General features: G+C 43.6%; 1 protein-coding gene across 1 annotated transcript; it reads right to left on the bottom strand.

Moving 5' to 3' along the window:
• Nucleotides 1-74: 74 nt before the first annotated feature.
• Nucleotides 75-24043, bottom strand: EIF4EBP2 (eukaryotic translation initiation factor 4E binding protein 2). Its single transcript, XM_019712424.2, has 3 exons — nucleotides 23595-24043; nucleotides 7405-7590; nucleotides 75-6443 (listed from the first exon to the last, which is right to left on the bottom strand). The coding sequence occupies exons 1-3, from the start codon at nucleotides 23737-23739 to the stop codon at nucleotides 6412-6414; spliced, it is 363 nt and encodes a 120-aa protein (XP_019567983.1). The 5' UTR covers nucleotides 23740-24043; the 3' UTR covers nucleotides 75-6411.
• Nucleotides 24044-24060: the final 17 nt, after the last annotated feature.

Genomic DNA, 24060 nt, shown 5'->3' with positions numbered 1-24060 from the left:
CATCTCCCTCAACAGCCAAGACTCCCCAGTGTGAACAGGATTTCACTTGAAATTTTAAGAAATAGAACACCAAGTTGATATTCAAGATCTTTATTGACTTAACTGTAATAGCAACCATTGGTGAGAGTTTTCTTCCTCCCTAATTTCCAAACACCTGCTGGTTTGGAAGGGCAATTACCAAAAAAAAAAAAAAGGTCACGGAATCCCACAGGAGCGCCTCAGGACTGGCTGCGCGCTGCCCTCAGCTATCCATCCACGACGGTGAAATGGATGGGAAAGGATCGGGGACAACTACAGCAGAGGAGACAAAGAGCTCAAGGAAAGAACTGGCAGTCTCTGCTTTCCCATTCAGAACGGACAGAAATGGACCACTGGTGGCACCGGCATTTTTTAATATATAAAATATTTTAAAGATGCTTAAAATGGACACCTGAATACGTTGAGTGTCCTCTGGGCTCTGCAAACCACCTTTAAAGTTTATCCGTGGGTAGCGGAGGGTCTCCTCACCAGGTGGAAAGAGATGGGCTCCATGTTCAGGTGAAAGGAAGGCACAGGCTCCCAGTACTGACTCGGATACAGACGGCAGGCGCAGCAAGGCTCGCCGGCTCTAGTGCTCCTCCACTCTCCTGGTTTCAAGTAAAAATTACCCTTGGCCTGGGATGGCGTTTTTTGTTTGTTTTTTTTTCCCTAAGACAAAGAGGGAGGGATTACAGTGGGGTGAGAAAGGATACTGTGCTTTATTCATGGAATTCTCTAAGCTTGAAGTGTCCAGGAATTCTGGTCTTAAGCACCAGCAAGAGCTCCCTTTGCAAATTTCAGTGGAGCTGAATGACTACCAAGCATTGCAGCGTCTCGGCTAGCTTCCCACTCCTAGAAAGGTGGCAGAGAGAGAGCTTTAATACCCCCAGAAATGTGTCGCATCTAGGTAGTATTTTCCACTGGGCATCCATACAGTATGGTCTGCCAGGGCTGTAGGCAGAGGTTAAGCAAAGAAAAACCACAGACCATCTGAACAGGGACTTGAAACACTTCACCTACATCTGAGCTTTGCCAAAAGGCATGGTACCAACTTTTAGGACCAGCCCAGAGAAAGGAACTTAAATTCCAGAGGGGGTAAAAGGTGACATGAATAACTGTTTGAAAAAGCAAGTATGTATACATCATCCTTAGAGTCTTCGGTAAACAATTTCTGTGAGCTAGCTAGCCTCAAGGAAACGCCAACACTAAACTGGAAAATAATTACTAGAACGGAAAATGCCCCTGTGGTGTAAGCATTCTAAAAAATTGTGCCTCATTTGCCTCAAAATCTGCTTTCATCTTTTATTAAAAGCTGAGAGGTAAAGAACTTTGGAGGGAGGGCTGTGTGGTAATTCCACCCCCTTCAAAGTCCAGACAGAAACTGTTCTCAATGAAACAATGCTTCTTTAAAACAAATACTACTCCCTCCCAGATGTCATGGGTGGGTACGTGATTGGGTTTCGCAGATTAATAAATAGCTGCCCATATGCACGTAGTCCAGAAATATGCCAAGGGAAGTTCTGACCCAGATAAAGGTATCGGGCCTCCTCCCTACAGGGGAATGCAAAGGGCTGAGACCTGGGCACAAGCGGCCAAGATGCTTGACGCCTCACTGAGGATCCAAGATAGGGAGCTTGGGAAAAGACTGAATTTCTGGGATATTGTTGCCAACACAAGCCCCTTACACCAGTGGCCTTGATTCAAAGCAGGCACTCAGTATGTACTGGCTGACCGACGGACTCGGGGGGTGAGACCCATACATCTAGCAAGCGGCATTCTAGTGGAAATGTTCGAACTGGGAAGGTGAGGTCTGAGAATCTCAGAGCTGGTAATCCAAACAGCAAAAATAAAACATCGATGTTGACTCCACCTTAAAATCAGAAGGAAAAGCAAAATTCATTTGAAGATGCTTTAAAGATGAGTTCCCTACTGCTGGAAGAAGTATCTTTTTCTTAGCACCTCAGCAAGCAATGCTTTTTATTCTGTCGACTCTAAAGCAAGGAGGGCTGTAGGTAAGAAAATGTTGGGAAGAGGCAGAGTGTAAATCCATACGAGAATCTGCACTTTTGAGATGTCTGAAATCTCTAAAAACTTGGTTGGGCATGGCTGCCACAAACACACAGCAGACATTCACTGAGAATGTGCTGCACTGACAAGCCTCACCTAAGTCTCCCTCAAGGGTGAAGACAGGACTTGTTCTCCTGAAGAACCCGTCTCCATCAGGAAGCCCAGGGACTAGGTGGGCCTGCAGTTAACCTGCACACCAGACTTCAACAATCAAGCACAAACATCTCTACTTCCCAGATGTTCCCTACTTCAACAACAGCCTCTTGGGTGAGATCAGGCCCGCATCTGGGTCAGCTGATGTGGCTGGAGAACAGCTGCCAAGCAGCGACTCTGGCTTCCAGATGCTGTCATCTATTCCACCCTTAATTTGAACTGTTGACTTTTCTTCAGCTCAGTAACCCAGCATCTAATTCACGTTTGCTCCCTTTGCTGGACAACCCTGAAGTCAGCTTTAGTGGCTCAGCTAGGATCCAATTCCCTTTGTCAATTCCTGGCTAGGGGAGACAGCAAGTAAGTGGTATTGAATCTGAGACACACCAAGCCTACGACTTGCCAAACAGTATCCCTGGTAGTCAGGCAAATGGATACGTATTATGTTCTCCTGGGAACGGCCATTTCTCATCACCCCTCTCAAAACCAGCAGGTAGCTAAAGAACGCATATTCTGAAGAATTGTTTTCAGTACAAATCTCATAACCTATCATTTAAACTTACCCTCTCTCTCCTCGCCCCCAGTGGCCTGGTTTCATCCTCTATTAGGGGTGAGGTGGTTTTAAGCTATATCTACAAATTCTTTGATACTGCTTCAGTAGGTGGGGTATAATTCTCCCCTTGCGTGTAGGCTGGGCTTAGTGGCTTGATTCTACAAAACAGAAAGAAGTGATCGTGTTATGACAGCTTTCAAAGGCTGTCATAAAAGGCACGGCAGCTTCCTCCCCCGCTCGACCCCCATCACTCACTCAGGAGGAAGCCAGCTGCCAGTGTGTAGACACACATGCTACCCTGGAGACCCCCATGGGGAGAAACTGAGGCATCCTGCCAATAGCCACAAAGAGAGCGCTTAGAAGTGGATTCTATAGCCCCAGATGACTGCAGACTCTGCCGACATCTTGACTGTAACTTCCTGAGACCCTGTGCCAGAACCCTGATGCTAAGACGCTTCCAAATTCCTAACTCACAGAAACTACCAGACGATGTTTGCTCTTTTAAGATTGGGGGTAGTTTGTTACGCAGCAATAGATAATACAGGTGGAAAGACAAAACTCTTGGCTTGGAAGCCCAGTACCTACTCTGAAATCTTGATATCTATTTAAATAGGATATGAGAAGTGGTGAACTCAATGAACCACACTGTAACGAAGGCAAAACCAGGACAATGCATGTCTCCTGCTGGAATTTGGAGGGAGAGGCCATTTCCCGTTAAGACAGACTGTCCCCAGAAGTACAGAAACATGGTTTCCTTACGAACCGTCTCATTCATATGGTACCTGAAGGGTATTCCCTCCCCAAGAAAAGGCCAGGACAGATAATTCATTTAGGTCTTCATCTGTAAGTTGCCTTCTGAACATACAGAAATAAACCACCTACTGGATTATGGCTTGCCCTGAAAATGAGTCTATGAAGCACGGCACAAAGGGTGTCATCTGTTGGAATTTATCTGTTGCCTTGTGAAATTATCTTAAAAATGCCGATTTATGAAGGTCAAGGTATGTCTTGTAGCAGTGGCCTCCAAGAAAGAACTGCACTAAGCAGTAAGGAGGTCCTTGCAGAGAAGGCTAAGGGCTGGGGCAACTGCTCTATCCATCATATAGCTGACATTCCCAAGAAATACTCAAAACATGGTTTCTAATTAGGGGGCCACATGAAGAGATTCCCCGAGATGGCAAAAAAAGGGAAAAATGGCACCTTGATACTACTCCTGTTGGCATGTTTTAAATCCATTCCCCACTGTTGGGTGAGGAACCTGAGTTTTCATGCGCAACAATAAAGATAAGGGGGCGCTTCTGCTCACTGACAGACCCACTAGCTGTAGCTGGAGTCCGATTCCACAGGATGCTAAGGCCAGGGTATGAAGAATGAAAAGCGTCATTCCCAAAGAATCAAGCTTCCAGAGGGCAAAAAGGTCCTGAGCAAGCTTCTTTTACAGTGCAACTTGAGTTTTTCCAAGAGAATGTAAACCAAAATTTGGAGTTTAATTAAAACCAGAACAGGGATACATCAAACAAATAAAACATACTTTTCTGATCATCAATTTTTGAGGCTGAAAGCATCTCCAGAACTTTGGAGGTCCAGCTTATTCCTGAGAGACATCAACCGTCACAAAAGATTTCACTCTGAACTCTTCACATTTTGTAGCAGAAAACAGAACAAAGTCCCTCAGACATCCTTTCTCTCGTCTGTCTAAAATGTATTCACGAACAGGGTCTTCTCATAGTTCAAAAAAAAAACACAAAAAAACAAACAGCTTTCTTTCTTAGCCATTTGGCCTGTTACTCTCACCCTGGGAAGTGACGTCTCAATAAGAGGGTTCAGGGCACCAAATCCAACCAGAAATTCCTAGGACACCAGTGGCTACGTTACTTGTCTTTCTATGAATGGGTAGAGGCATTAGCCTTTCTAGGAGGGGAGTCACTCTTCCAGGGTTACTGTGCCAGTCCATCGTCAGCTGGGGAGGCGGAATGACAGAGCAAAGGGGAAGGGAAAAGAAGGCTTTCATGACCGACCCACGGCAAGGCAGAATGGTCCAGTTTTACAAACCACCCACTACAAACGCCAAACATGCACACCCAAAACTGGAGGGAGAAGGAAAGAGCTCATGAGGGACTACGGGAGACAGAGGATGGTGACATGGAACAGGAGGCTCGCCTACGGACATTTCTCTCACCTTCCTAACACTGGAAGATGTGTGATTAAAAAGTTGCTGTTCAAAATTGTACTGAAAACATATCTAAAAATAGGTCTGTAGTCATCTTAAAAATAAAAGGTCACTCCTCAGATAAGAGGAGTGACAGATATTATCAGATACCAACACTTGAGGTATCCTTGATGTATATTTGAAAAATGGCCTGGCAGAGATAAAGGAAGGAGAGCGAGAGGGAGGAAATGAGGGAGGGAGGAAGGGAGGGAAAGAAAGGGAAAATTCAGAGTACAATGGGAAAGGCAAGAAAATGAGGAGGAACACATTTTTAAGCCCATGCTTATCTAGGTCAGCAGCCAAACAAAGCAGGCCCACAAAGGAAAAAAGTCAGTGCTTCTCTAAGAGCATTCTGAAGTCAGCCTTAAGCTCAAAATGTAAAAAACTGCAATCTGAGACAACAAATATCACAACGCTCATTGGACTGAAGAACAATGACCACTGAGACTGGGTACTCAGATGGCTCAGTGCTCTCCCGAGGTCCTTCTGAGGTATCATCTGCAGGATACGATGACCAGGCCTCATGCCAAGTGCCTCTATCACCTGGTACGGAGCCGCTCTGGGAGCAGTGAAATCACGCGGACGCTCAGAGGACTAGAGGACTGCAAGCAACACGATGCAAGCAGGGAGGAATGGAAGGAAGGGAGGAAAGAACAGCTGGTTACCGATGAGTCCCTTCTCAGGCAGAGCTTACAAATTTTTGCACAAATGTGCTAAGTAAAGGAATGGGAGGATGTATTATAATACCGAAGACAGAAGACACTCTCCCAGAGAATGGAGGGGAAGTGGACCTCAAAACCGCGTCACTGGGTAGTGCTACCAGAGTTGTAAAACCTGTGCTGTCCCCAGGGACAAACACCTCAGGGTACACGGGAAAGGAGCTCTCTTCTTGTTTATTTTCCTCTGACGGTTTTGAAGCCCCTGAACCCCGACTCCTGCAGCACTGAACCATGAGCGGGAGACAGGGAGGAGAGACTCAGGGTAAGAACATGAACAACGCTGAACTCATCAAACTGCTACTTCCCCAGACTTTCCAGCCAGGCAATTTTTGGTAGGTTGACATTTGATTTGGGATTAAAAAACAAAAACATGGTTTTTTTGGAGGGTTGTTTCTCAATAGCAAAAGGACTACGAAGCCAGAATTCAACTGTTTACCTTTGTGGGCTGCTTAGTTTTACAAAAATAGGCCATGGGCCTTCAATCTAATGTGTCTAACTGGGGAGGAGAAGGGGAAACAGGGAGAGGCAATGGTCAGATGTAGCTCATCTTCGCATCATTTGGCACCCGAGGAAGCGGAGGAGGGGGTAGTGGCTGTGCCTGCTGGTCCTGCGTCTTCTGTGTGTCCACGGGCGAGCCCACTGGCCACACCAGGCGCACACAGCGGGTGGTGCTGCTGCGGATCCTTGCGCGACAGTCAGATGTCCATCTCAAACTGCGCATCGTCCCCTAGGCAGCACGACAGACGGAAAGTTGAACACAGGTCAGAAAAGGAAAACAGCTTTAATTGTCATTCCTTCTATGTAATGGTCAAAAAACAATTCAAACTGTCCCATTCTCTGCTGCCTTAAAATTATTATTCTACTTTGCTGTGGCTGGTCTTTTTAATCTGGGGGGGAAGGAATGGCAGTCTAATCACCCATGGGGAAGAGCATTTGGGAAAAGGATGTAAGTGAAAACTTTCCCAGTGTCCCTTTGTCCACAGGTTGACCAAACAGGAGCTCCTGAGTGCTCTGTGGCATCTAGCACATCAGCACACTCTTCTGGAGGCTTTGAACTTTGGCCCTGCTCTGAACGACACTTTGTCCATTAAAAACTCACTTGGAATCTGGGCAGGCCGAATGCCGTCTCACGTACAGGGGTCACGGAGTGCAACCTGAGGTATACTTCAGGAGCTGGCCATTTCCACCTCCCTCCTCCGCTTCCAGAGACAGAAGAGTCACTACTCAGTGTGTGTGTGTATGGGGTGTTCATTAAAATATTAAAGGCAGTCCTAGAAAATGGGGGGAAAAAACCCATATTGCTTTTCCCCAACACCATAAAAAGGATGGAAATGAGGACTATTAAATTGTTTTAGCGTGTGTGTGTGTGTGTGTGTGTGTGCATTTCCCCTAGTCCAATAAAGCCTAGGTTCAAGGAATCACCTTTGGGATTTACCTACCATTCCCTGATTTTGGATTTCTGCCCCGTACCCACTAGATTAGATATGGTCATGACTTAGAACCTAGGATTCCAGAACATTTCAATAAACCCTGGAGAGAGGGTGGAGGGACGTGGGACCCTTAGAGACATATAATTAACTGAATGGCAGTTATAAGTGAAGCCATCAACATTTCACAACGTACAGCAGCAGGCTGACATTCCAATTCCCAGGGCCACCCTCTTGGTCCACAACACAGCATTTTCTTACCAACTGCATGCTTCCTGTCGTGATTGTTCAAGTTGTTCAAATTGTTTACTTCTACTTTGGAGTCTTCGATTAAGGTGCCAGGGCTGGTGACTCCTGGGATATTGGGCAGATGGCAGGGCGGGGTCTGAGCCATGGGAGAATTGCGACGATCCAACAGAAACTTTCGATCATAAATGATTCGGGTTCCTGGAAAACACGGTTGGAAAGAGTTTAAAACAAATTAAGGGAATATCAACATATACTACTCTCCAGGAATTTTTTAATTTTTATTTATTTATTTTTTTTTTAAGGGGAACAGGACTTTTATTGTGTACTTCCAGGACTTTTTTCCAAGTCAAGTTGTTGTCCTTTCAATCTTAGTTGTGGAGGGTGCCATTCAGCTTCAAGTTGTTGTCCTTTCAGTCTTAGTTGTGGAGGGCGCAGCTCAGCTCCAGGTCAAGTTGCCGTTGCTAGTTGCAGGGGGCGCAGCCTACCATTCCCTTGCAGGAGTCGAACTGGCAACCTTGTGGTTGAGAGGACCAACTGAGCCATCCGGGAGCTCAGCGGCAGCTCAGCTCAAGGTGCCATGTTCAATCTTAGTTGCAGGGGGCGCTGCCCACCATCCCTTGCGGGACTTAAGGAATTGAACCGGCAACCTTGTGGTTGAGAGCCCACTGGCCCATGTGGGAATTGAACCAGCAGCCTTCGGAGTCAGGTGCATGGAGCTCTAACTGCCTGAGCCACCGGGCTGGTCCCTCCAGGAATTTATTTTAAATCCCATCTAATCCAAGCCCTTAAGGATTTTACAATGAAAGCTGAAAGGGTGAGCTCTGCCCATCCTGCCTAGGACCAGGCTCCTCTGCATCCACGCCTTTTCCTTCTCGTGTGCTGGGGAGATTCCTGCTCATCCTTCAGGCCTCAGCTCCAGTATCGCTTCTTTTATGAAGCCTTTAAAAAAAAAAAAAAAATTCTTTCCCCCATCGTACTCAATACATATCATCACAGGACTCTTGTTTATTTATTTGCCTCTCTAAGGCTCTCAACTTCCTTAGGCCAGGGCCAGGGCTTATTTACATCTGATCCAGGTTCTCATCATTAAGGGCCTCTAAAGTTTTAAATGAAGTTATAAACAATATGTGAAAAAAACAGCCATTAGATAGGTAACCACCTTTAGGTGAAAGGCTTTCCAAAGAGTCACTGAGACCGACATTCTTTTCAGACTGAGCTGTGGCAGAAGCCCATCTCTATTTTATAAAACAATCTGCTTATCAGTAAGTGCTACTAGAGTATTTTACAACAGTGCACTTTACCTGATAAACAGTTAAGAAAACCTGCTGCTATCCATTTCTTCTGTCATAGTCTTCCCAAGAAGAAATGGCTACTCATAATACACAAAACTAAGTGACAATTTAGATGCCTGATGTCGGCCTAATGCAGTGGATGCTTGGAACTCTACTGCTGATTCTGAAACTAAAGTAGGATCAGGAGAAAGAATATGGTGACCATGGTAGGGATGTCTGCTGAATGGGTGAGGTGGAAAGGAGAGTGGTCATGTGCAGGCAGCTTGCTCATACCAAGATTAAATCCAGGGAAGAAAAACCTGCTTTAAGGGTTTAGGCATCCAAGTCAAAGGTAATATTATATGAAAGTCAAGCTGTGTACAAAGGCAGAATGTAAATACTATTGGTACCTGCTGGTCAATGCTTTTAGATTTCCAAGTGAAAAGAAATGAAACTGTCGTATTACAATAAGGAGAGTATGGTTGAGGTAGGTTTCCTCAAACACCATGTGATAGATAGCTATATCCCGGGAAACACAAGAACAACTACAATAGTTAACTAACCTATTTGAAATGTGAGGAAGCAACCGGAAAAAAGCAAGGCATTTACTGCAAGAGGAATAGAAATTTTGGAGTCCTCCCCAAAAGGAAGGAATTGAATAATATCAACATTAAGCTAAATAGTTGGGAAACGAGTTACAAACAATAGTTTTCTTGGGATTAATCTCTGCAGTGGTACCATGACACTTTAATGCCAATGCTAGTAAACAATTTACTTTTGACTAAATGGAAAATAGTCAAACTAGTGCCTTTCGAGGTGAGAAAATGGCCAAGAGACTCTATCCTCCACCCCCCACCATCCTTGCTTTAACAATCAGAATTAAGTACTAAATATATTGTTCTCAATAATACTACAAAATCAGTCACAGGAAAGAATGACTAAGTGTCTCAGAATGGAAGAATGTTCTCAGATGGGAATCTATAAACACATTAAAGCATTTCAAAACAAAACCTTTAAGGCTTTCAAAGTAATTACAAAAGATATTTTTTTTATTGTCTAGTTCTGTTACAATGGTACTGCACACATAATTATATTCATAGTTTATAAGAAGTAAAAAATATCTGGCTCTCAGCCTCCCCATAATAAGCTACTAAGGAAAACACTGCCACATGTGGAACCTACTAAGGCAGCATTTTTGCAGACGATCAGGATCATCTGGGACACTTGTTTAAAAAATTCCAACTGAATTCGAATCCTTGAGATTAGCACCTGGAAATCCGTATTTTTCAAGTCCCCCAGACTATTGTGTTCGTTAAAGTTCAGAAAGAACCCAACTTCATCCTCCTTCGGAAACCCTAGTAACAGTAATTTGAGAATAGATGAAATATCAAAGAATTAGTAAGCGAGTGAAGGGGCTACAGAGGTCACTTTGATGGATGCTGAGACCCAGAAAAGTGACTTAATCAAGGTCCCAGAACACAGAGGCACAATGGGAAGTGGCCCTGTGGTTTCCTGACTCCCAGTCCAGCCCTCTTTCTGCTCCACCTCATTGTCACTACAATCTCCAAGAGTGGGAGCGAGTTGTCCAAAGCGAAGAGACGAAAGGTATATCACTTACATCTAAATAACAGGGTGAACAGCAGATGGCATGGCAAGCAGTTTATACAAGGGAGACCACCAAACATTTTCCCTAAAGGATCACTTTTCAAAATGGGGTGGGGAGGGAAGGTGGACGGGTTTTTTGATTTTCAGTCTTCTAGTTTGGCAAGGCTTGCACACGTCTGTATTTTATAAATGACTTCATCTTTATATTAGGTTGGTGCAAAAGTAATTGCGGGTTAAAAGGTTAAAAAAAAAAGCTGCAAAAACCGCAATTACTTTTGCACCAACCTAATATTTCTTCTTACATGACAGAGAAATGTAGTTTTTTAAATTATATGAATAGGTAGGTTACATAATTTAAGAAACTAATTTCAAAATAGTAAAAGAAGCATTACAAACTCCTAGTAATAAAAGAGGTTGCTGGTAGATATGATAATCTCTAAAGGACAGCATGGCAGAAACCAGGGTAATAGCTCTAGTGGTGAATGGAGCTTCTTTCACCTATATGAGCCTAGACGAAACAGGCGAAGGCCAAAAACTTCACAAAGGAAGTCGTTTAGCCCTCTTAGAGTGGGCTAGAATTAGCTTCCTACTTTTACTGTTAGAAATATTTAGGCTCCAAGGCCCACAGACCATTTGTGATGGGACCATGACCCTAATCTTAGCAGAACAGCTTCACTTGTCTCCCTCCAACCTATTAAGACCCCTTGGAAAAGTTGGAAATCATTTGTTCCTGGTTTGAAGAAGACACAAGTCTTATATTTTGTTACAGATATAATTTTAGGACAAGGAAACTAGAAATTTACCTTTACCCTCTTCGCTTTGTAAAATAAGAACTATAGTAACAACTCAAAAAGGCAACTGGAAATTATGTCATTTTGGATAGTAGAAAACTTAGTTTAACGTTCAGAAAGTGTACAATTTTAATTATTAATACGTATTTAAATTTTTTACTGCCTTGAACAGAAAACAATTCAATGCTTTCTTGATGATTCATGGTTATTATGAAAATCATTTATTATATTAGGTGGGTGCAAAAATAATTGCGGTTTAAAAGGTTAAAGATAATTGCAAAAACCGCAATTACTTTTGCACCCACCTAATACCATGTTGTGACCTGGGAAGTCTCAGGGCCAATTCAGTTGATGCTCTTTCTTTTCCTCACACTGCACAAAACTGCCCCTCCCTCGTTTTGCCGTCTCCCTCCAGGTAGGCCCAGGGGGGCCTTCATGCCAAGTCTTACTCACCGTGGGCTGCCTTAACAAACACGACTGGGGGCTTAAACAGAAACTTCTCTCACAGTCCTTGAGCAATCCAAGATCAAGATGCCAGCATGGGCTATTTCTGGTGCGAGCTCGCTCCTGGGCATGTAGACAGCTGCCTGCTGTGTCCTCACGTGGCTAAGGGGGGAGCCAGCTCTCCAGTCTCTCTTACAGGGGCACTAATCCCATCATGAGGGCCCCACCTTCATGAGCTCATCTAAACCTAACTACAGTATTTTGCCCTGAATCATGTGCACTTTTTTGCCCAAATTTGTGAGGGAAAAAGAAGGATGTACATCACACACAGGTAGTACTAATTCCGTGTGTATATAAATGTTTTTAATTCTTTTACTTATGCTTATGAGTTAAAAGTGCAAAAATAAATAATGTTAAAACTCCTTTATAATACAAAAAATAAGTACCTAAACATAAACAAATATAAACTTGAATTTAAAAATTAAAACGAAAGAGTTTTTTCCCCTGCAAGTTTGGGCCCAAAACGTGGATGCACATTATATACATAGAAGCACATTCTACAAGGCAAAATATGGCACTTCCCAAAGGCCCAATCTCCAAATATTGTCACATTGGGGTTAGGGCTTCCATACATGAATGGGGAGGGCACAATTCTGTCTATATACACCTTTCAAATCCATTCAAACTTCGTGCTTCCAATCTGTTGGGTTTGGAAGTCAGTGATGTGCTTATTAGAATGCTACGTAAAATAAGAGCAAATAGGCTGAGAGGGGGCCTGGTGGCTTTCCAACGAACAAAGGGAAAGAGCTTTAGTGGATGGACTTTGCACATCTGTTGTTTCACCCGCCCACTTTTGCTGCTCGCTGCTAAGTTTCAGAAGGATGAGGTTTCACTGTGAGATGTTCTTACTACCATTCAACGTGCAAGTCAGAACAAGGTTATTCTCATTTCTGCAATACACCAAGCTAGGAAACTGGGGATGAGGTGGTGGGGAGAAAAAAAGATAAAAATAAGCTTTCTATTTCTAAATTATATATTAGCAATAACATATGCATTAAAGAATTATCATTGAAACAACTAGGAAATAAGAAGTAGAGATTCTACCTAAATGTTATAGATGTGTAAATGTATAAGAGAAACTTTGAAGAACTTCTGTGACTTTGCAGGTGATAAAACACAGTTTTTACAGTTTTATTGAGATATAATTCACATATAATTCATTCTTTGAAGTGTGTAATAGTTTTTAGTACATTCACAGAATTGTGCAACCATCACCACAGTCAATTTTAGAACAATGTGATCATCCTCAAAAGATAACCCACACACGTTTAGAAGCCCCTCTGCACTTTCCTCCAATCTCTTCCAGGCCTAGGCAACCACTAGTTTTCTGTCTATAGATTTGCCGAGAGACATTTCTTGTAAATGAAATCATACATGGTCTTTTATGACAGCCTCTTTCACTTGCGTAGTATTTTCAAGGCTCATCCATATTTAGCATTTACCAGGACTTCACTTCTTTTTTATTGTTAAGTAATATTGCACTATATGCACATATCACACTTTATCAATTAATCAGTAGACAAGACATCTGCGTTGTTTCCGTTTTGACTAACGCTGCTATAAACATTCATGTGCAAGTTTTTGTGTATAAGTTTTAATTTCTCTTTGGTATATATACCTAAGAGTAGAATTGATGGATCACATGGTAACTCTGTTTAAACGCTGAGGAACTACCAGACTGTTTTCCAAAGCGGCTGGACCATTTTACCTTCCTATCAGCAGTGTGAGGGTTCCAATGCATATACATTATAATAGCTAACACTTGTTATCTTTTTCATTCTTAGTGGGTGTGAAGTGCTGTCTCCTGGTGGTATAATTTTCATTTGCATTTTCCTGAGGGCTAGTAGTGTTGAGCAGCAATTCGAACACCTATTGGCCATTACAACATATATATTCTTTGGAGAAATGTCTCTTTAGAGCCTTTGCCCGTTTTTTAATCGGTTGTCTTTTAACCACAGCGTTGTAAAAGTTCTTTATGTGTTCTGTCTACAAGTCCCTTATTCATATGTGATTGCAAGTATTTTCTCCTATTTGTTGGATTGCCTTTTCCCTTCTGTGACAGTATTCTTTGAAGCACAAAAGTTAATTTTGATTAAGTCCAATTTATGTGTTTTTCTTTTGTTGCTTGTGATTTTGGTATCACAATCTGAGAAATTATTGCCTGACCATAGTCATTAAAAATTCGTTCCTATCTTTTCTTTTAAGAGTTTTATAGTTTTAGCTGTTACATTTAGGTCTTTGAGCCACAGGGTCCAACTTAGGGTCATAATACCAGCATGGGCCAAGTCGCTGTGTCCTACACAACTGGACTGAGAAACAACGGCTTGAACCGGAGTGGGGGAAGGAGGCAGGCCGAAGAAGGGGGGCAAAAATAAATAAAAGTTAAAAAAAAAAAGTACAATTTACAGAAATTAGTAAATTGAGAGAAGAGGGGAAGTGAGAGATAGAAAGTAATGAAAGTGTCCTAGATTTCTTATCTTTCATAATAGGGAGTCAATAGTATTATCTAATGTTAAGAAATCAAGAAATGGTAGTATACATATAGGACAGCAACAGTGGTAATCAATAAAAGCACTATCAACAGAAGTTATTAAAAGCCAGTTGTCTCGGGCATTTTACTTTGCATTTTATGTGCTTCTGTTCAATTTTTCTTTTGGTTTAAAAATATGCATGTATTACTTTAGTCTTCACGCTTGGATTTCAAAACAAATAGGAACTTCAAGATCTAGGGTTACCATTAGACATTTATAAATTTTCTTCCTGGTGACTGGACAGTAGGATAAATCTAATTTCTAGACCTAGCACTTTCTTGACGCTCACATGACTAGCAAATAAGAGAGTAAAACCAAGTCCCTTTGATGGAGAATAGAGAGGAGGAAAAAAAGCTTCTACCTTTTGATCTAAAAACTAGTGATTTTCAAATGGCAGGGAACAAGGCCAAAGAATGAGGCCCAAAAGTATACTTGCCAAGATAGTACAGAAACAAGGTCATTCTAGCCTAACGGCCTCTTTCAGGGCCAACGAGCTTAGTTTAAATGATAATTAATCCATGCATTAAGCTATATACACTTAAGAAATTGTATGACTTGAAGTAAAACCACCTAGAGAAAGTCCACTGTAACATCGGTAACTGACAGGATAGCAGTTACTCCATTTCCACAGGATCCCTGTCATAAAATTCTATTTAACTAAGGCTGCTTCCTGAATTAGAATTAAGCACCCACGCATGCAAATAGACAACTCAAAACAGAAACATTAAGTAACGTGCCCAAATTGCACAGCTTGAATAACATGGCGACAAAACCCTTCAAGAAGGCTGAGATGGCCCTACACCCTCACACACCAGTGTCGCAGGAAGGGAGAGTGTGGCGTCAAGCAGGGCTTCTCAGGGGACTTTCTCCATGCAGAAGAAAATCTTTCTCAGAAAACCTTTCGCTAACCTCCCCCTGCATCTCATATGGCCAGAACTGGGTCAAATGCCCATCAGGATGGGCGCTGGAGAAGACGCAGAGCAGCCCCGGTGCATATCCTGGCAGCTTGGCACACTGCCACTTAAAACCCTGAGGGAGACGGGGGTAGCTAGCACAGAGAGGGAATGGCTACTGGGCAGGAAACCAACAGTGTCGGCCACATCTGTGTTTAATATTTACCTAAATTTAATAACTATTAACTTAACCAAATGAGTTAAAAAATCAAATTAGGAGGTTGGAAAGTAGAAATTATATGTATGAAGAAGGGTGTATATAGCAACTAAGTCATCTTCCATAGTTGGAAACATGATCACTATTGGTTTAAAACTGAGAAATAGCATTAAATCATGCTATTTAGAAATAGCATTAAATACTACAAGAAACAGCTAGGAGTTTAAAGTGGTTTCTATGGGGAGTGGAAATGGCGACGAGAGGGGATGGGGAAAGAGAGTGTTGCTGTTTCTTATTAGCTTAATAATACTATCACTTTCAAACCTTACTTTCACAGGTATAAAAAATACATGTCAAAGAAAAATAAAAGGGTGATTGCATGAATCCTGAAGATATTATGCTAAGCCAAACAAGTCAGTCACCAAAGGACAAATACTGAATATTCCACTTACGTGAGGTACCCAGAGTAGTCAAATTAATAGAGATACAGTAGAATGGTGGTTGCCAGGGGCTGGGAGTGGGTGGGTAATAGGGAGTTAATTGTTTAATGGATATGAAGTTTCAGTTTGGGAAGACGAAAAAAGTCCTGGAGATGGATGGCGGTTGCAAAACAATGTGAATATATTTAATGTCATGGAACTGCACACTTAAAAATGTTAAAATGGCAAATTTTGTTACGTGTATTTTACCACAATAAAAAATAAAATTGATTTCAGACTTCTAGCCTCCAGAAATGTGAGAATAAATTTCCATTGTTTAAAGCCCTCCCAACCCCAATTTTTAAAAAAAGATCAAGAGTGTAAAAAAAAACAAAACCCAAAATAAAACTCATTATAAGAAATTGAAAAAAAGACGACTCCAAAGCATCTGTAAATACATATATTTATGCGTAACAGACTGACACAGCTAAGGCAGCAGAGAGCACAAGGAAGGAAGGTATCCTTCAAACCTAGAAACTGAATTTAAAAAAACACAAAGCACTTGGCAAGTAACCTCAGCGTTCCATTAGGGATTCCTGACAATTCTCCATCGATGCCTCACGTAAGGGCCACCAAGACATCTGAAATAGATTCAAGATGAAGAAGTAGCAAAGCGCTTCTAAAGCACTCAGAAAAGAAATCTGCCTCTTTCCTTCCCTCACCCCCAATAGGAAAAATAAGAAGTGAAACTACAGAAAGGACTTATAAAAACCCTCTAACGCAGTATATCTTCCAGGGAGGCTGTCGGTGGTCAAGCCATGTTCGGTGTGTGCAACCATCAAATAAATCCCTAAAGTGCTAATCAAACCAAGAAAGGGATAATTTTCACATCCACAAAAGGCACACCTGGAGCCTCAGGATCTAAGAACTTAATCTGACTAAATTATTATAGCAAAAGAAAGATATCTGAGGTTTGTGTACAGCCAATCCTACTGTCCTTTGACTAACTCCAAGTCTCAATAACTGGGATCAAAGATTTCTAAGACCTTAAGGTCAAAGGACGGCCCCCTGCCCAACCCCCGAGGACACTGCCATAATAGAACCCACAGCGAGGCTGAAGGGGAAGTTGAGAACTCCGTTCCCACCCAGGAGGCCCAGTGTTAGGAGAGGACTTAGAGAGCATCCGCCTGTCGGAAGCCTGTCATTTCACAGATGAAGACACTAATATCCAGGTCGGCGCTATTGGTGGGGGGAAAGCTCTCAGATTCAAACCTGACTTCCATTCCAATTATTTGCTTTCCTCCCAAGTTCACTAAAAAATAAAACAATGGGTATCTATCAACACCTTTCACTTTTATTTACAGTAAGAAACTTGAACTCTTTATCAACAAAGTTGGTAAGTGGCAAAAGGCTACTAGAGATCACTGGTCTAGGTCACTGTTTTTATCTGTCGCCTATTCGTAATAGTTCTAGGAACTTAACAGACCAGAGAGTAGTTTCATTTCAATGTAAAAGCAGCCCAACTCTTAACATAATGGTCTCTGGTGATGAGATGAGCTCCTCTCTCCGAGGCCCAATTAATTAATTATGACATCTTAAAATGAAGACTTACAAGCCTCTCACACTTTCTGGTAAGTACCTCTCAGACCTAGAGAGCAATGATCTATCTTTACCAGTAAAGAGTTAGCACTCCTGCTATAAACAACAGGTCTATTCTAAAAAAGTTACCATTAAATGAGGTATAACCTTGACACTAAGACCAGACAAAGACAACACAAGAAAAATACAGACTAGTAGCTCTCATGAATGCAGATGCAAAAATCCTCAACCAAAGATTAGCAAACCGAATTCAGCAACATATCATAAGGATTATATATAATGACCAAGTGGGATTTACCCTAGCCATGCGAGGTTGGTTCAACATCCAAAAATCAATTAATATAATACCATCATATCAATAGAGTGACAAACAAAAATCACATAATCATCTCAAGAGATTCAAAAAAGAAAAGAAAGAAAAGGCATTTGACAAAACCTAACACCTTTTCATGAAAAAAACACTCAAACAGAACCTGATAAAGGGCAGCTATGAAAAACCCACAGCCGACATCTTACTCAATGATGTAAGACTGGATGTTTTTCCCCTAATACTGAGAACAAGTCAAGGGTGGCGTTCTCACTGGCTTGCCACCTCTGTTCAACACTGTACTAAAGGTTCTAGCCAGGGAAATTAGGCAAGAAAAAGAAATAAAAGGCACCCAGATTGATAAGGAAGATGTAAAACTGTCTCTGCTCAGAGATGATGTGACCTTATATACAGAAAATCCCAAGGAATCTACAAGAATTGAACTGTATTCTCTAACTTATCCTTGTTTGTTAATGTTTTTACTTTCCAAAACTACTCAATAAAATGAACAGTTTCTGTTTGTCAGGGCATTTGTCCTAGAGATTTGAAAGATAATTTATTTAGATGTAAACACTCATAGATTTCTGAACTTTTGGCTTGAGGCTGTGGCCAGAGGACAGGTAAAGGGGGCCTTTAAAACTAGCCACATAGCGGGTGGATAGCTGCTGGGTGGGAAGGAGCACACAGGTTCTAAAGAGCTTTCACGAACCTAAGTTCCATGATGAATAAATTCGAAAATGGTAACCTAGGCCTTCCCTATTCGATAAGTTGAATGACTGCAAGTCTCAACTGACTTTTGTCCTATTATAAATGGAGGAGCAAAAATCTTTTAAACATTAATATGTTCAAATTAATTACCTGGGAGTGAAGACAATGTCCTGCCGCTCATCAACAAACTATTCTGCTCAGGCTCTTTCTCTGCAGCCAGAGGAACTAGCTTCCGCCACATTAACTTTTTTTTTTTTTTTTTTAAAGATTTTATTGGGGAAGGGGAACAGGACTTTATTGGGGAACATCGTGTACTTCCAGGACTTTTTTCCAAGTCAAGTTGTTGTCCTTTCAATCTTAGTTGTGGAGGGCGCAGCTCAGCTCCAGGTCCAGCTGCCGTTGCTAGTTGCAGGGGGCAGAGACCACCATCCCTTGCAGGAGTCAAACCGGCAACCTTGTAGTTGAGAGCCCACTGACCCATGTGGGAATCCAACCGGCAGCCTTCGGAGTTAGGAGCATGGAGCTCTAACCACCTGAGCCACCGGGCTGGCCCCCACATTAACTTTTTATCTGTCTGATCTGCAAACCTTTACACTTGCAAGTAATCAAGCCAACAGTGTCTGCAAACCATGCAAAACCCCTCTTATAAAATTGTCTCTAAGACTCCAGTCCTCAAACAGTCTTTGCTGAATCACCCTGGGAGCGCCAGTTTACAGATTCGTCACTTTTCCTTCTTCCTCTTTTATACACCAGGCCGCAGGAGGCGGAAGGGAACTGTGCGCAGGTCTCTCCTGCATGTGCTGCTCTAGCACCTTGGTAAAGTTGTGTGTCCTCCTGAGACTGCGCCTGATTCAGGGCTGGCAGAGGCACCCCCTTCCACATAAAGCACTGCCAGATGCCTTGAGGATGAGGACTGCTGCCTTTCCCAGACTCAGAATTCAGTCTCTCATCAGCAAAAAAGTACCCAACAAAAAAAATGAAGTACATCTTCTTTAATAAATACATCGGCAGCTGATGAGTCTGAGACTAAACCTGAATCTCCCATGGAATGACAGACAAATGTGAATTTATGTCACTCGAAGTAAATGCCAGATCCTCCTAACACAAGGCGAATGAACCCCTTTCATTATGTTTTTCACGCACTTCTCGCATGCAACAATGAAGTTTTTTGGTTAATAACTGAAGCTAGAGAACCAAATAGTACATTTGTTGGTTCAGAAGTTTTTGGCCTAGAATAAACTCAGTCCAAGGTCATCAAACTAGAAATTTTATGACAGTCAGAAACTGGCCTTCTTTCCCAATATCTACACACAGAGCTCTATTAGTTCTCCCAAGAAAGAAACCAGATCAAAACACAGGGAACCCCCCCCAACCCACCCAATACTCTTATTAATAACCCAAGCGGATTCTTTTCCCTACTTCCTGCCTTCTCCTTTATTTCCAGACCCTTCCAATGGCCTTCAGGTAATTCTGCCCCAGTGAACCAATCACAGCAACTCTCCAGCTGGCAAGGAGAAAGCAAACACATGAATAAGATTTCAGATCATCATAGTTAGTTCCCCTCTGGTGCTCTTGTTATAGCAACAGCATACTTTTCCACAGCTGATGAGGCTGTTACACAGGAAAAGAAAGGCTAAAAGAGGTCTCTATGTCTTTGCTCATTCCCCAGAGCACAACTCTCCCAGAAGGAGACAGCAGCAAGAATCAAGTTAGCTAGCATTCATTCCAAAGGTAGAAACATCTCTTTAAATGTCGGCAAACTTCCTTCCCCAGTAAAATAAGCATCTTAAGATAGTGGAGGAAAAAACTGAACTAGGGATAGGACACCAAACCAGAGGTTAGCCACTGCCATTATATAGCACCATAACACTAACAAGTTACTTAATTTCTCTGAGCCTGTTTCTCTCAGCTAACCAAAGTGTTATGAAAGTGAATCTAGTAACTTTACCTTCCATTGAGACTAGAAGTAGCTTCTCAAAGGAAGAACCAACACAAAATCCAAGGGCTTTTTTTTTTTTTGCCTTGAATTTATTCAACAAAATTTTCCTCTTCCCTAATAATGAGAAAAGCAGTAAGAGAAATCCAAGAGATTACAGCAAGTGTTTTCACCCCCCCCCCCCACTTTGAGAAATCTTTTCAAGGGTAGGCTGTATCCTCTGATCCCCAATAAATAAAGGACTCAAGGGGGGGAGTGGGGCGGTCTTAAGTTCACTATGTTGTGAATGTCCCTGCCCAGTCTGATCATTTAGGGCATTTGGGACATCTACTGTTATTCCTGAATGCTCTGACATGTGTATGACCCTCCAGAAATTTGAGACAGGAAATGCTAATCCCCTTCCTTCCCAGTAAATAGAGATTTCCAATACAAGCCTACCGACTCTCATTTGTTTGAATGTTTACAAGTCTGAAATATGTAAGTTAGCACTTGACTCTACAACACAAGTTTTTTGTTCTAGAATTAAAAATCTTATCCATCCCCAATACCCATCAAGAGTTTAAGACCATTCAGAGGAAGGACTGCATTTCCTATTTTTGTCTGTGGTCTCATTTTGTGAGAAGTACTGCACCGGTCCCACAAAACTCACTCAAGATACCTAAGCACATTAATTCAGATACCTGGAGACCAAATTAACAACCAACTATCTTACCCTGGTTCCAGGAAAATTACATGGGGGAGAGAAAGGAATGTAACAAGAGACATGAACAAACCAGGAGGGCAGAAAATTTCCAAAGGGGAAATAATAAATCACTAAGTATGGAACTTCTAAACAGCAGTTAATTGCTATAAAATAGTTATTAAATCCAATCACAATAGTGCTGTATCTTCTAAACACAATATGTAAATAAGTCTTCCTGTTAAAATTCAAAGATCGCAATGTGCTCTACCAATACAGGCTTAATATAATAGATGAGCTAAGATGACAAGTATTTAAATCTGAAACAACAAAAAACTGTGTGTAGAAACTATCTGCAGACAGGTTTAGTGATATTTGAGAAAGCAGTGGTAAGTGTGTGTGTTGGGAGGAAGGGTAAATGAGTCAATATTTCTGGCAATCTTTCCAAGCATTTTAGGAACTAATCCAGACTATGAGACAGGCTTCTATCCTTAAAGCAATGCTTAAAGACTATGCCCGTATTTTAAAAGCATGATAGGGGCGGACAGGTGGCTCAGTTGGTTGGAGCGCCTGCTCTCAACCACAAGGTTGTCGGTTGGACTCCCGCAAGGGATAGTGGGCTGTGCCCCCTGCAATTAACAATGGCAACTGGACCTGCAGCTGAGCTGCGCCCTCAAGTAAGATTGAAAGGACAACAACTTGACTTGAAAAAGTCCCGGAACTACACACTGTTCCCCAATAAAGCCCTGTTCCCTTTCCCCAATAAAATCTTTAAAAAAATAAAATAAAAGTGCCCCGCTGTGCCTCTTCCCTCAGGGGAATAATGATTAATATATAACTAAAAGTTTAGTTATTTCCCCAAATAAATAATAGTTGAGTTCTGTTGTTACTATGACATATGTTCTGAATTGCTGGAAGCACCGGCATTTACTGACCCATCCCACAAAGAATTCTGGAAGTTATCAAGTCCTTTCCATCAGCTCGGAGAACAATGTCCATTTCTTAAAAGCTGTCAGTCCAAGACAACTCTTCGTAAAGCAGATTCTGGCCTACCAAAATCTTCCATGATTAAGCCGCAAGGTGTCTCAGCATGCTCAGGGGCTGGCCTTGAACAGATCAGGTCAGAAGGGAGGTTCCTCCAATGATATAAGCCACCTCACTAAAAAACTGCATTGTTCTGCAAAGTTAAACCTTCCTTAAAACCAGCTCTCCAGGCGTCTTATGAACTTCTCCTGCCGGGTCATTTTAAAGTCTTCCAAGCCAACAACCTCTCCCCTAGAGTTGGCCTGGCTGGATTCCTCTGTAGAACTCTCTCCTAGATTTTTATCCCTTGTTGGCAAGGAGGTCTTCTTACTCTAAGGTCCCTTGTTATTGTGAAACCGATTCAAGGATCGCCCAGACCTAACTGCAAGGGATTGGTTGGAGAACAACTGGTGAGTTCAGCCCACAGGAACGAAGCTAGTAATCTAGTAGGTTGCAGCGGCTGCCAGCCCTGTCCCAACCCTCTAGCAACAGGCCACCACATCCCCAAAAGAAGGCAACGTTCCAAAGTTAAAAATGAAGAACGATTCCCTTCAATATGGTCCCTCAAGATCGCTTTCCAGTCTCCTCCCTTTGGAGAACAGCCCAGTCAGGGAAACACAACCTTTGAGCTCCCTTTTCCCGTGACCAATCCAACGGCTTCACCCCTAGCCCAGTGTTCTTCCTTGTAAACAGTCCCTGGCCCTTCTGTGAAAAGCGCTGCCCAGGAAGCTCCTTGTGCACTGCCCCTTCCTTAGGATCAATCATCCTACGGGCCAGGGTGCCCTCCTTGACAGCGGCCTCTTCAATCTACCGTGTTTCCCAGAAAATAAGACCTCACCGGAAAATAAGCCCTAGCACGATTTTTCAGGATGACATCTCCTGAACATAAGCCCTAATGTGACTTTTGGAGCAAACTTTAATATAAGACCCGGTCTTATTTTTGGGGAAACACGGTATCTCCAAACACGTCGCTGCCAAAACCCTACCCTTAAGGCTGCCAACGCTCTACCACTCCCACCTCCTTTCCCTCCGCTATTACTTGAGCATTACTCGTATCACTCTCTCCTCCACCCTGGGGACTCCCCCCACCCATGGGGCCTTGTCCAGCAAAGTAAACAATGCTGTCAAAGCAGGATAACGCCAGGCGAGGCTTCCAAACTCCGCATTCCAGCCTCCTCCTTGTGTTCTAAAAGCAGCGACACAAGTCATCGCGGCGTCCCAGGAGCGAAGTAGTCTCAACTTCCATTCTGAAAAGGCCCGGGAGACAGCTCGGAGAGTCAAGCATGCATATGCACGGATGCCCAATACACAAGAAGCGGAGGTAATGCAGAGCGAGCTCAAGGACAAGTGTAGACGAATCTGCCCGAGAGGAGGCGAAGGGGAAGAAACTAGGTCGAGTGCGTAAACCTGCCACGAGGAGGGAACAGGGCTTTTCTTTCCCCCGCGACACGAGAGCCACGTTTTCAGAGTGGGCGCGCGCTGAATCGAGTGCGGGCAAGAGAGAATGCGAAGTTCAGATTCCCGACAGCAGTCCCAGGGGGGCTTCGGTGGAGCCCGGCGGGTTGGGGTGTGTGTGAGTGTGTATGCGGGGGGGGGGAGGGGGGCCAAGCAGCCGGCGTGGACACGCCCTGAGTTAAAGGGCCGCGTCGGGAGACTGGGGGAACCCGGCGGAGGAAGCAGGCTGCAGGCTCCGGGCCCGGGGCCGCGGCGGGCACTCACCTCCCGGCGTGGTGGAGAAGAGCGTCCCCCCCGGTGTGGTGCAGTAGTCATGAGGTAGCTGCGCGGCGTCGCTGATGGGTACGGTGCGGGTGGGGATGGCGCGGCTCTGGCTGGGCTGGTGGCCGCTGCCGGCGGACGAGGACATGGCTCTGGGCGCGGGCTCTCTGGCTTTGTCCAGCGGGCGGGCGAGCGGGCGGGCGGCGGCGGCGGCGGGGCGACGGCAGCTGGGGGCTCGGGCAGCTCCGGCTCCTCTGGCGGTCGGAAGGGCGGACGGGGACGGGCGCGCTCCACTCGCTCCTCGCTCGCTTCCTCTCGCTCCCTCGTCCCGCTCCGCTCCCGCCGCCGCCCTCTTAGCCGCCGCCGCCGCCGCCGCCCGATCCTCCGGCCTCCGCCCGCAGCCTCAGCAGCAGCAGCAGCAGCAGCGGCAGCAGCGGCGACGACGACGACCGGAAGCGGGCGAAGGCGG

Source organism: Rhinolophus sinicus, linkage group LG07, assembly GCF_036562045.2.
Source record: "Rhinolophus sinicus isolate RSC01 linkage group LG07, ASM3656204v1, whole genome shotgun sequence".
Taxonomy (NCBI): Eukaryota; Metazoa; Chordata; class Mammalia; order Chiroptera; family Rhinolophidae; genus Rhinolophus; species Rhinolophus sinicus.
Note: the sequence above shows the minus strand (reverse complement) of the source record. Positions and strands in the feature narration are given on the sequence as shown.

Excerpts from the sequence above, each read along its gene's own strand:
- EIF4EBP2 (XM_019712424.2), bottom strand. The coding sequence starts at position 23,739 with ATGTCCTCGTCCGCCGGCAGCGGCCACCAGCCCAGCCAGAGCCGCGCC. Across the intron at positions 7,591-23,594 it reads CTTCTCCACCACGCCGGGAG|GAACCCGAATCATTTATGAT; the intron begins GTGAGTGCCCGC and ends CGTGTTTTCCAG. Across the intron at positions 6,444-7,404 it reads CGACAGGAAGCATGCAGTTG|GGGACGATGCGCAGTTTGAG; the intron begins GTAAGAAAATGC and ends CGTGCTGCCTAG.